General features: G+C 35.7%; 1 protein-coding gene across 1 annotated transcript; it reads left to right on the plus strand.

The window, feature by feature from the left end:
* The first annotated feature begins 1560 nt into the window (after positions 1-1560).
* On the plus strand, positions 1561-5695 carry LOC131009649 (uncharacterized). Its single transcript, XM_057937061.1, has 2 exons — positions 1561-2529; positions 2666-5695. The coding sequence occupies exons 1-2, from the start codon at positions 1561-1563 to the stop codon at positions 5693-5695; spliced, it is 3999 nt and encodes a 1332-aa protein (XP_057793044.1).
* Positions 5696-14161: the final 8466 nt, after the last annotated feature.

Raw genomic sequence — 14161 nt, forward strand, 5'->3', positions numbered from 1 at the left:
ATACTTTAAAGTTCATCGACAAGGAAGATAAAGCTACCGCTAAACGACATGTGATCTGGGATCTTCCTGCCGGTTCGATACGTCTTCGTGATTGGGTTCGCTATTTTAACCCCTATAAAGAATCGTCCTCCTTGGCTCAAGTTTGGGTGAGAGTCTATTACCTGCCGGTGGAGTTCTGGCATCCGGAGGTTCTTTCGGGCATAGGTCGATGGTTGGGACAACCTTTGAAGATTGATGGAACGTCTATTGATGATGAAGTAGATCACTTTGCTCGTATTTTAGTGGAAATTGATCTCTCTCAACCTCTCCCGGAATTCATGACGATCGAAACATTGAATTCAGTTATGAATATATTCCTTTATATTGCACTATATGTAAGATAACTGGACACTCGCCGGACAAGTGTCGGCGAGGAAAAACAGGGAAAAATGTTGAACCTGAGGCGAAGATCATTAGAGGCCCGGAATGGCAGGCTGTTGTGGAGGCCAAGAGTAAGCAGCCTCTCGATGGAGAGGTGGCATCTGACTCAGAGTCGGAAGATGGAGCTAAGGAAGTGAGTGTTTCTGCGCACAAGGAGTTTACAGGGCCGGATCTTTTGGAAAATTTGTGTAACAGGAGCTCGGGGTCTAACCACAATCAACTGGGGTCCCAGGATGGTAACAGATTCGCAATCCTCGAAAATTCCTCGATTCAAGAGGATTTGGTGACTAACAAGCAGGATAACATTCTTAAGAACACAGCGGGGGACATCGACATGAACACTGCTTCGTCAGAAAATTATAATAATCAAGGAATGAGATCTCAACAGCAAGAGAAGGGTTGGGAATTTGCTGCCACTAAACAAATTTCTCTGGAGCTTAGCATCGAACAGTTGGGAGATGCTACTGATAAGAGGGAATCTCAGCAGCCTCTTTCGGTGGAAATTTTCCCAAAAGAGATGGGGGGCGTCAATTTAATGACGGCAGATGGATCTATTTTGCAGGTTGATGGGGAACAAAGGATAGAACAGCAGTTGGGGGACGTATCGAAGAAGGTGTTAGCAGTTTCGCAGAACGGTTCTCTTCAGGTGGAGCAAATGAACGAACCATGGGGTGAAGTTACGGAGAATGTGGCAGCAGGCTTGACTCAGGTTTCTCTTCAAGAGGAGAGACATGGGAGGGATCGCGACACCATTACTCAGCAGACTGCGCAGAGCACTCTTGCTCCTTTTTCGGCTGACCAAACAAGCAAGGAAAAGAAAATTCTCGCTTTAGAAAATGATATTAAATTGGAGAGGTTAAAGAATGAGGTCTCAGGATCAAGCTTATCTAAACGTGGCAGAGGGCGTCCTCCCAAGAATGATCAGTATATGCGCAATCATAACAAGGCTCTTCATCTTCAGCAAGAAAGTATAAAAAATCGTCTCCGGAAGGCAGCTGATGATGGGCATCAACCAAGTGAGTATATTGTTGATTATCAAGAGTCGGAGAGTTTGCAGGCTATGGACAACGTAGCAAACAAACGGTGGGATAAGGAAGCGGTGCTGGGAACTTCTCAGCCCAGAATCAATCAATAATTCTTATGAATTTTTTGGTTTGGAATGTCCGAGGCTTTTCGGACGAGTCTAAATCTCTTCTTAAGGAGCATTGTCGTTCCTTTTTGCCTTTACTTGTTGGCATTATTGAGCCAAAGAAAAGCCTTCAGAAAGTTCGCCAGAGCTATTGGAGATCGATTAATTTGGTGCCTCATCATCAAAATTGTCGACAGCCTCGGAGACCGAACATCTGGTTGCTCACTAATCTGGATGTTCAGACCACGATTCTGCTCTCCTCGGATCAAGTCATTATTGCTGATTGTGTTTGGCAAACATACTTTTTTAGAGTTGCTATTGTGCATGGTGCGAATGACCACGTTTCTCGACGTGCCTTGTGGACGGATCTTCTTTCTTTTGTTGATGGGAACACGGTGTTTATTGGCGACTTCAACGCCGTTAAGGGGGCCCATGAGCGACGTAGTTTGGCGGCGCCTTTGAGAAGTTCTTGCAGCGAGTTTTGCGACTTCATCGAGGCTTCGGATATGATTGAATCTCCTTCTTCTGGCATTCGGTTTACATGGTCTGGTCGGATTTTACTTCCTCGGCATGTGGAGTCTAGATTGGACAGGGCTTTTTTTTCTCCTGGTTTTGCGAATTTGTGGGCTTCGATTAACACACATGCGCTCCCAAGGCTTACCTCTGATCACTCTCCCTTGATTTTCCAATGCAGCGATGAGATGAGTAAGGGGAGACGTTTCAAATTCTTGAATATGTGGACTTCTCACCCTAACTTTCTTGACCGAGTGGCGTCTTCTTGGGATGCTGCGACTGACGTTCGTTGTCCTATTTTTAAAATCATGTTCAAGCTCCGTCGTCTCAGATATGACCTCAGGGCTTGGAATAAAGATGTTTTTGGGCAGGTGGATATGCAGATTAATTCGGAGCAAGTCTCGTTGCTCGACGTGCAGAACAGGATTTCTGACCAGGGTTACACGGACATTCTTTTTGAGGAGGAGGTCAGTCATCAAGCTCGGTTGTCTTTCTTTCCTTACCAGGAAGAACAGTCTTTTGCAACAAAAAAGTCGCGCGCACTGGCTTTCTGACGGAGACCGTAATACTTCTTTTTTCCATCGTGCTATTCGATTTCGAAAGCAAAGCCACAGGATTGAGCACTTGAAGATTGCCGATGTTGTCTCGTATGATAGGGGGAATATTCAGCAGCATATTATTGATTTCTTTTCATCTCTTTTTAAAGACGAAAGTCCCAGTAATGTGAATTGGGATATGCTGGAAGGTATTATTGATCAATTTGTCTCTGAGGATCAGAATGGGAAGCTCACGCATATACCTGATGATGAGGAGATTATGGCTGCGGTTTTTAGCTTGGATGCGAATAGCTCGCCAGGTCCGGATGGGTTTTCAGGGAAGTTTTTTCAGAGCTGTTGGACCATTATACGACTGGATATTCTTTCTGCGGTGCGTGCTTTCTTCCTTAATTCTTATCTGCCTGCAGGCTGCAATGCTAGCATCTTAATTTTGATCCCAAAAAAGGATGTGGTGGAGACGGTGGCTGATTTGAGACCTATCATTCTCTCAAATTTCTTCTTTAAAATTATTTCCAAAATCCTCGCTTCTAGATTGGGGGAAGTGGCGGCTGTTGGGGTGTCGCCAAACCAATTTGGGTTTATTGGAGGTCGTTCGATTCATGACTGCATCATGCTTGGCTCTGAAGGTTTTAGCTGCATGAATCGCACGGGCAAACGCTCGAATATGGCGTGCAAAGTGGATATTCGCAAAGCATTTGATACTATGCGCTGGGACTTTATTCTGAACGTGCTCAGGGTTAACGGTTTCCATGGAAAGTTCATTGAATGGATTTCCATTATCTTCAGTTCTGCCCGGATTTCCATTATTTACAACGGGCAGTTGAGTGGCTACTTCGCTTGTTCCAGGGGAGTTAGGCAGGGTGATCCTCTCTCTCCTATTCTTTTTGGAATTGCTGAGGATGTTTTGAGTCACTTATTTCTCATTTGTGTGAATTCTCGTCACATTACTTCTATGGCCTTCAGCAGAAAGGCCTCTTTTCCTACTCATTTGCTTTATGCTGATGACATTTTGATTTTCTGTAAGGCGTCGATGAAAAACGCTCGCAAAATCAAAGAAATCTTGGATTTCTATGGTGATATTTCGGGACAAATTTGTAACCCTGTCAAGTCTCACGTTTTCTTCGGGAGGGGCGTTTCTTCCATGGTGAAGAATCGTGTGATTAGTGAGCTTGGCTTTGCGATGGGATCTTTGCCGGTTACCTATTTGGGAGTTCCGATTTTCTCTGGTCGCATGCGTGCTTCTTACTTGATTGGTATTTATGATAAGATTGTCAATAAGTTTTCAAGTTGGAAGGGGCTACACTTATCTATGGCTGGCAGAATTTGCTTGGTTCGTTCTGTGATTCAAAGTTCGGTAACGCACTCGATGATGATATATAGATGGCCTAAATCCCTCATCTATAAACTGGATAGGAAGTGCCGCAACTTTATTTGGTCGGGACATGTGGACAAAAAGCCTTCGTGCCCGGTGAGCTGGTCTAGGGTTTGCGCTTCTCGGTCGGAGGGTGGCCTCGGGGTTAGGTCTTTCTCGGCTATGAATAGAAGCTTCTTGATGAAGATGGCCTGGAAGCTTGTGCAAGGGCGAGACTTCGCCCCTTCGATCATGGCGACTCGCTACTTGTCGAATTTTGGCTATGCCAAGATGTTCTTGGCTTCTTCGCCATTCTGGACTGGCGTGAGGGAGCATGTCAACTCCTTGGTGATGAATTCTTATTCCTATATTGGCACTGGAGAACACATTTATTTCTGGCATGACGAATGGCTGGGTTACAAGTTGGCGGACAAGCTTCATATTCCGCCTTTTATGAGAGACTTTCTGCAGCAAGCTGTGAGTGATTACTTCTATGATGGTGTTTGGCATTTCACTCCGGATTTTATTATTCAGTTTCCTGATATTGTGGTGGATATTCTGTTGCTTCCAATTGGGGAGGAGAGTGACACTCGCTTCTGGAAACCTTCTGTTAGTGGAGAGGTTTCGGCCTCTCTTGCCTATGTTTCGCAGTCTCCGCATTTTCCCAAAGTTCTTTGGGGAACTTGGATTTGGGAGCGTTTTATTCCTGACAGAAGATCTCTTATCACATGGCGGATTCTGCATTTGAAGATGCCGACTCTGGATGGTCTAATCAAAAGGGGCATGCATGGCCCCAACAGATGTGTGATGTGTGGGTTAGCTGAGGAGTCTATTGACCACTTGTTCTGGAATTGCAATGTTATTCGGCAGACTTGGGGGGTTTTCTTTGATTGGTTTGCCAAGTCGCACATTCTGGACTGCTTGGATATTCATAGCATGTTGGCTGCTGCATGGAACACGGATTTCAGTCCGTTGGTTCGGTCCTACTGGAAAGCTGGGGTCATTAATTTTATTTGGAAAATTTGGGATTCCCGCAATCAAGTGACTTTTAATGACGCCAGTTTCCACCCAAATTTGATTCTTGGGTTCCTGAAAGTTGCGTTTAAGGAGATGGATTCAAATTTCCCTAAGCTTGGGCGTTCTCATAACTCTTGGCAGGATTATTTGACGCTTAGGCGAATTGGGGTTTCGATGCGCGCTGTTCCGCCCCCTTTGATGATTGAGGTTCACTGGTGGCCATCGGCAGGGCAGTGGATAAAAGTAAATACGGACGGTTCGGCGCTCGGGAAACCTGGAAGCATTGCCGCGGGCGGTGTATTCCGTGATAACTGGGGTGCGGTTCGCGGTTGTTTTCACTTTAAAGGGGGTTCGGGGTTCGCTTTTGAAGCGGAGCTTTTCGCAATCATTCATGCCGTTCGAATTGCGAATTCTCGTGGGTGGCACTGGCTTTGGATTGAAGCAGACTCGTCTTATGTTGTCCAGCTTCTGCATTCTCGTTCTCTGAAAGTTCCTTGGCGTTTTCTACCGCTATGGAAACAGACTTTAAATTGGCTTTCAAATTTTCGACTTCAGATTTCGCATATTTTTAGAGAAGGAAATAGTGTGGCGGATATTATGGCTAATCATGCCCGGATCGAAGGGTGGTGGCCCTTTGCTATTGAGGATATTAAGATTGCGGTGTCTTTAGATATGGCTACTCATAGTCGCGTTCGTATGAAGAATTGATGACATGGGGCTGTTTAGGAATGGTCTCTTGGAGTGGTTGATGCTCGGTTGGGGTGTTTTCGATCTTCGTTTGGTTGGGTTTACTCAGCGACGGCGTCTAACCGGCTAAGGTCCAACTATTTTTTATTTTTATTGGATGATGGCGACAACGTCTCACCGGCCATCATCTTTTTTGCTTTGCGAGTTCTTGTTTCGATTGTGACTAGTTTGAGCCGGGATTGTTTTGGGACGATGGTTAGGCCGGAGTTTCAGATACTTTCCTTTCCGCTCTTCTGGTCGTGGTCTTTGTCTTTTGACGAAAACTCTTTTTCCTTTTCTGGTTTTTCCCACGGGGTTTTCCATGAAAAGGTTTTTATGAGGCTCGACCCTTAGTCTGCTTTTTTGTGCTTTCAAGGGTTCCTTTGTTCTCTTTTCTTTTTCCCATTTTTTATAAAATCGCATTTTAATAATATTTCAACAACTCTATGTTAATGAATCATCATTTCTTTTTGGTTACATTGTGTTATATACATTTGTGAGTCTTCGTGCAATGGAAGATGGAAGTATGATTAAGAACACAAATTAAACAAAAAAATGGCCATTTTTTAGGCATTCAACAAGTTATAACACTTATAATCCATACATGATACCTAATCTATTATAAAAGCCAGACATAATGCATAAAACATCAACCATCTATTTAAGCATGAAACCAAAGACTACCACCAAAAGGACTGAAATAAGCAAACGTTGCACTCGAATTTCCCTCTTATTTACCTTGTTTGTAGTCTCCAAGATCGAGAGTTGAACTCTAAGATCATGGTTCTGCTTCAAGAACATTGCATTCGACTCAGAAATCTTGTAGTACTCGTCAATCCAAAAATTCAACTTTTCCTAGCAGTTGCCAACAACAAATCGAGCATCCGAAACAATTACTTGAGGTTCACCCCACCGAAAATAATCACACTACATGAACAGCCGAAAATAATTAACTTAATGAACAAGTGAAAAACCACACAAAATTATAAGAATCGAAATGAACACCTACCACGCCCTGATTATAGCAGAAAAATTCGCGTCCAGGATTCTTGTTTGTCCTTGAAACAACTTTTTTGGCCGGAGCACCACACTTGCACTTCCGTGAGTATGTGGATGAAGGAAATTGGTTAGAATTACCAGAGGTTGCGGACGAAGACGACATATCAAAGTCCTATCGGAACCCTAGCAAATCATAACAAAATCTTATCGGAACCCTAGCAACCGCGAAATGGAAATGGAAATGAAGATGTTCTTCACATTTAAACTTAATTTTGTGAATTGGAACAAAACAACGTCGTTTATCACTTAAACAAAACGACGTCGTTGAGTTTGTCAGATGGAGATTTAACGGGCACGCTTCCGGCTACCACATAGGATCCACATCATCTTTAAATTAAAGGAATTCAATTTTAAGAAAAAAATTAAAAACACATGCGAAATTCATGATTAAACATGTAAATTTCAAAGTTCATGTGCAGATTGAAAAAATGACTAAAGTTCGTATATTTTGATGCAATTAATCCTCTTTATAATTAGACACGTCGATCGCTTTATTGAAGTTTTGACCCTAAAAAATAGTAGTTGCACCATATATTTTACTGGATTTAATAATGAAGCGTGTAAAATTACTATACAATGTAACACAAAGTATATAAATGACGCGAAAATAGAAATTGCAGCACAATTAGTAAATGTTGTGTGGGCATGCATAACTTCTACCAGCTTCTTAATTGGCTAAAAGCAGAATAAAACTTGGATTCTTATATGTTTTCACGCATGTAATATGCAACACGTTGTATAAAAGTGTACAATAATGCAATAATAGATTAAAAATGAAGAGTGTACTGCCCAGCTAATTAAAATGCAATAAATAAAGCCGTACAGTGTAGCACAACTAGCCAAATTAATAACTTAATTAATTATAAGTGTAGTAATAATATATTAATGCTTTTGCCACAAGAATGTGATGTTCTAAAGTGACTTGGAAAGTGTTTTTTGTTGTTAAAAAGATTGATGAAGATTATCTGTGAATTTGGTACTACCGGATGGACATGAATGAAGTACTTAGTACTCATTTTTATAATTTATATACTTTTAAAAAATTATTGCTTTCATTGGTATCTGAAAAAAGAAAATTTGCATTAAAGAGAAACTATATATTCTTATACGATTAAAATTAAATTTAACCGGTATGGTATACATACAATTATATTTATTTTAAGGGATTATGGCAAAAAAATACACGAACTTTGAAAAAAATTGCAAATTTCACCTAAATTTTTAATTAAGCCAAAAAATACATGAATTTTTATTTTTGTTACAATTTTCACCTAAATTTGACTTTCAGTCAAAATTAAGTCTAATATACTAGTAATTTTTACCTTCTTAGACTTTCGAACTTCTAAATAGTTCTCATTATCATAAGTTAGATCAATATCAGGTGAATTTTCGACTGTAAATTAAGCTCTATTTTTGCCAAAAGTCAAATTCGGGTGAAAATTGTAATAAAATTATCAATTCATGTATTTTTTTTTGACCTAATTGAAAGTTTAATTATGTAAAAAATTGGAACTTTTTTTTAAAAGAGCGAAATTTTGAAGTAGCCAAAATGAAGCATAAAATAAAATACAATTTATGACCACTAATTGAAAAAATATAAAATTTGACCTTTTTTAACGATTTCAGACGTTTTTACCATTAATTAGGCGGATCAGGTAAGATTAGGCACGCGGGTCGCGTGCGGGGTGAGATTAGGCACTTATGGCACTATTAGTGCCATAAGTGCCAAGATTTTGCTTGGTTTTATTTTGGATTTCCGTTGGCACTTATGACACTATTTCCGTTGGCACTTATAGTGCCATAAGTGCCAACGAAAATCCAAAATAAAATCAAGTAAAATGGTTCTCTTGGCACTTATATAGCACTAATAGTGCTATAAGTGCCAAGGGAAATCTAAGATAAAATCAAGTAAAATCTTGGCACTTATGGTGCCATAAGTGCCAAGGGAAATCCAAAATAAAACCAATTAAATGGTCATCTTGGCACTTATGGCACTAATCATATGTGCAACACAAATACAGAAACAACAGCAATAGAATCAATAAATCATGATGTGAAGAATATGAAGCACATGAAACAAACAAACAAACAAACAAAAAATCCTAAATGAATCATCTAAACCCTAAATGGATAATCTAAACCCTAAATAGAACATCTAAACCTATGGGGAAGTGTTTAAAATGGTCCATTTGGTACTTATGACACTAATACTACAGAAACAACAGCAATAGAATAAAGAAATCGTGATGTGAAAAAGATGAATCATATGAAAGAGATTTGTCGAAAGCGACAAAAGAGAGAGGGAGAGAGAGAGAGGAGACGAGAATCGCCTCTCTTCGTCGACGGTGGAGAATCACGCGTACGACATGGCTACGAAATTGAAATCAGAGCAAGAGAGAGGTAGAATTGGCTCTCTTCATCGACGGCAACGAGAGCGAGAGAGATTGGGCTGAATCCAACGGGTTAGAAGGGTACAATAGGTACGCCGCATATAAGATGACCAAATATTGTGATTTTTCAATTAGCGGCCAAAATTTAAATTTGTATCTCTAATATGGCCATCCGACACCATATTCTCTTTTTAAAAATCGTGTATTTTTTGTTCATAACTCCTTATTTTAATGTCATATTTAGTGAAATATTTGATAATAGGTTAAATAATTTATTATTGTACTGTTAACGTGTTGATTTCACATCACTTGTCTTATAAATAATTATTATTCTATTGAAGAAAGTGAAAATAACCAAATATAAATATAAATCCGTGTTGATAAAAGTATAGACAAGTTTGGAATATCTTGCGTCACAATTGTACTACTCCATTAGTTATTAATCATACATGAAAAGCCATTCAACAAAGAATAAAGATGCCATTTCAATCATAGAAAATATACACACATTCATATATATATATATGGGATAATTGCGTGAAAATACACAAACTTTGCCAAAAATCCATATTTGACGCGAAGTTAAGATTTTACATTTTAATACACCAACTTTCGTTGTTGTCCAAATTTGACACGACTTAATTCTTAAAAATTCAAAAAACAGCTCATTTTTGTAAATAATTATACAAAGACCCACTTATTTTATTATTTGGGGCATTTAAACCAAAACAAGATATTTCCTTATGATGTTTTCTTTTAATCTTTGATCCACGCCTAAAATGGTTTAATTTAAAAGAAAACATCATAAGGAAATATCTTATTTTGATTTAAATGTCCCAAATTATAACATAAGTGGGTCTTTGTATAATTATTTACAAAAATGGGTTGTTTTTTGAATTTTTAAGAATTAAGTCGTGTCAAATTTGGACAATAATGAAAGTTGGTGTATTAAAATGTAAAATCTTAACTTCGCGCCAAATTGGATTTTTGGCGACGTTTGTGTATTTAGATGCAATTTTCCCTATATATAAAGAAATGTACTCTTAATTTGTTGCTTGATGATAACCTTCTTCTTCGTGTTTTTTTTTTGTTGGGAAAAGGAGGGTGATAACATATTATTTAAAAATAATGTTTATTGCGCAACGAGACAATAGAGTCTATCTTACCGAAGTGGCAACGCTTGGTTACGCTATCCTTTGAAATAATCCACTATTTTGTCAGCATGCACAACCACAGTTCTTCACAAATCTATATTTGCTGAAATTTCTAGACAGCCTAAGACAATGCCGACATACACTGGCCTCGTTTGATTTTGAGTAAAGGATTATGTAAGATAATTTATAATCAGAATATTTAGGGCGTGTTTGATATTGGCTAATACACCGTATTAGCTAATTTAGTACAGATCAGTCTAGTATTTGATATTATTTATTAATAATGCGGATGACCCGGTTTAAACCCACGACCCAGTATTATTAATCCAGACTTCTTAGGATTAATAATACCACCTCCCCCGTAGGATTAACTTAAACTAGGATATTCTGTATTTTGCCATGATAGCAAACACCAACTCAGTATTAATAATCTGTCATTATCCACGCTAAATATCTTGATTACAAATTATCCTACATAATCCTTTACTGAAAATCAAACGAGCCCTTAATATGGATAATGACAGATTATTAATACTGAATTAGTGTTTGCTATCATGACTAAATACAGAATATCCTGGTTTAAGTTAATCCTAGGGGAAGGTGGTATTATTAATCCTAAGAAATTTGGATTAATAATACTGGGTCGTGGGATTAAATCGGATCATCCGCATTATTATTAAATAATACCAAACATTAGACTGATCTATACTAAATTAGCTAATACAGTGTATTAGCCAATATCAAATATTTTATCGGGATTAAGACGTTTGTTTTTACCAAAATAAAATAATTCGATTTATCGAATATTTTGGTCAAAATAAAATATAAATAATTTATTACGCAATCTCTTAAAACAACCAACAGTGAATTTGGATTGGGAAGCTCATAATCTTCGACAACAGAGTATGTATAGATCTAAAAACCAATTATACTTGAAAAAGAAATTATATTAAAAATTTCGAAGTGGCTAGAATACATAGGAGTGAATTTACGCGTCGGCACCATTGACTCTATGCCCTATGGATGCGTTCAGTTTGAGGTATAAGGGATGGATAAACTACATTTACCATCTTATACTTTATTTATTTTGATATATGAAAAAATTATAGTAGGTGATATAATTTTTCGGACAACCCCTTATTCCTTGAGAAATGGATAATTTTATACCTAATAAAAGGTGGTATAATTTTATATCACATATAAATAGAAGGATAAATGTATTATCATTCAAACCAAATAAGATATAAAATATGTGGTCCCCACTTAAAATTATTAATTTATACATTCTTATATTATCTCTTCATTTAGAGGGATAAAAAGCAAACACAACCTATATCTATACCCCTCTTTGTTCTATTCTTAGACTTGAGCCGCATTAACGTAATGTATCAATATTATCGTGCTTTGTGTTCTTATGTTCGATTTTGATGGGAAATAAATTATTTTATAGGGTTATAGTTTAAAAAATATATTAATTTTAGAAAAAATTGTTATTTTCACTTAAACTTTCAATTAAGTAAAAAAATACATAAATTTATATTTTTATTATAATTTTCACATGAATTTAATTTTCGGCGAAATTAAAACTTAATTGGCAGTCGAAAGTTCACCTGATGTTGGTCTAACTTCTGATGATGATGAGTACTTAGAAGCTGGAAAGTTTAAGAAGCCAACAAAGCTCTAATTTCATCGAAAGTCAAATTTAGATGAAAATTATATAAATATATAAATTTATGTATTTTTTTATTTAATTAAAAATTCAAATAAAAATTACTCCCTCCATCCCAGCTTTTTGTATCCACTTGGAGGGAGTATAATTTTTTTAAAATTCGTGTATTTCTTTTTTACCATAATCTCTTATTTTATTCAAATGTTATCTTATAGAATAAAATAAGTTTAAATGACCTTATCTCAAAATCAACAATTTGTGGATGACAAAAGTGTTTGTTGCCAAAAATATACGGTTCGAATTGTGTAGTGTAGCTGTACAGATAATGTATACTGACATACATAAATAATGTATTTTAAATACTGTATGTTACACGTATAAAGTACAAACGTCCAAAATGCACGTGGGTTGCTTTTAATACTACCAAACGTAAAATTATCAATCACACCTAAAAAGAGCCACTCTATTGCTATTTCTGGTCATTTCGAGAAATATTAGTATGTGAGCAATTTATGTCAACACTGCTCACATCGAGTTGAGATGCTTCTGGATACACCCGAGTGTACCAATTATACGTTATATTTTTATTTAAATTTTAATTTGTATTTTGATTTGAACTCATATCCTGACTCAATTTATATAAATAATATTATTTTGGATACGAATCAACCCGATTGTACGGTAGCCCCAGGTATATCCAAGATTTTGTGCATTTAGTTTATAACATACAGTTATATATTTTTTATTTTATATATTTATTTTGAGTTAATAATTTTTAAATTATTAGTATTAATTTTATAAATTACATAAAAAGCTCAATTTTTTTCATATAACCTCAAATAAAAATAATAATAAATTGAGCTTTAATTTTTTAGTAGTATTATTTGGATAAAATTTATCTGGACAAAAAAAGATTAAATATTTTTAAAAATTAATTTATTTTCAAATTTAAAAGGAATTTAGTTAGTTTTATTGCTTTCTCCACATTTAGTTGTTTTGTAATTTTTTAACATTTTTTGTTAATTTTTTTTCTTTTTTTTTGTAGTTTTTGTACTTAAAAATAATAAAAATTCAAAAAGTTATTAAAAAATTACAAAAAAAAAACTACATTGTTGAAAAAACAATAAAACTAACTAAATTCTTTTTTATTTTAAACCAAAAAATTTAAATAAATTTATTTTCTAAAGTATTTAACCATATTTTTTTCAAATAGCATTATTGTTAATTTTTATACTACCTCCAGTTCCCAAATAGTAACTTTCTATAGTGGAGGGGCATGAATTTTAAGACGAAAAGGTTAAAAGGTAAAAAAAAATAAGGGTAAATGAGCTATTATTAGTGGTGGAGTATAGTTCAAAAAAAAAAAAATTGGGGCTAGACCGAAAAAAAAAATAGGAAGTTATTTGGGGGACAAAGGAAGTATAATTTATAAAAATTAGTAATCTCAATAATAATTTATGAGCTATTATAATCAAAATAAATGTATATATAAAAAAAAGATAATGCTAATGAGAATTGAACATGAGCAGTACTCACAATAAGTTATGTAGCATAATATTTCTTTATTATTTATATCTATAAATATCTAATATTGTAAAAAATATATATTAAAAATTAATGTGCATAAATTGATTTAGTGGTAAAGTAGTTAATGATTGATGCAATTTTTAAAATTTATCTCTTCAATACAATAAATAGTAGGAAATTATTTTTATTTGTTGTGAAGAATATATATAGTCTCCAAAGTCAGTAATATCTTTATATATATGAAAAGAAAAAGGAAAGTAAATGTAATTTAATTTAATTACAAGGGTGTAATTGGAATCGAAAAAAATACTAGTAGTTAAAAGTCAAATTCAATATATTCATTATATTAAAAAAAAAACTGCCGACAACTACTTGGAAGTTGGAATGCAAAACCGCCAATTAATCTGGTGTGTAATTTACTTTTATTTATTTCTTATCTTATTATATAGACATAATTCATTCATTTTAATTTTCAAGTAATTATGTGTTAGATAAAATATGTAATGTACATATTAAATCAAAGCTTATGAAATGACCTTTAATTTGATATATAATATATGAAAAATAAATTTAAGATAAATAAGTTATGAAAATTTAAAGTTGTAATACATAAAATAATTTATATTTTGTAAACAATGATATTTTCCTT

The sequence above is a fragment of the Salvia miltiorrhiza genome, chromosome 2 (genome assembly GCF_028751815.1).
Source record: "Salvia miltiorrhiza cultivar Shanhuang (shh) chromosome 2, IMPLAD_Smil_shh, whole genome shotgun sequence".
Taxonomy (NCBI): Eukaryota; Viridiplantae; Streptophyta; class Magnoliopsida; order Lamiales; family Lamiaceae; genus Salvia; species Salvia miltiorrhiza.

Coding starts and splice junctions, on each gene's coding strand:
- LOC131009649 (XM_057937061.1), top strand. CDS start 1,561: ATGAATTTTTTGGTTTGGAATGTCCGAGGCTTTTCGGACGAGTCTAAA. Junction 2,530..2,665: donor ACATTCTTTTTGAGGAGGAG/GTCAGTCATCAA, acceptor CGATTTCGAAAG/CAAAGCCACAGGATTGAGCA.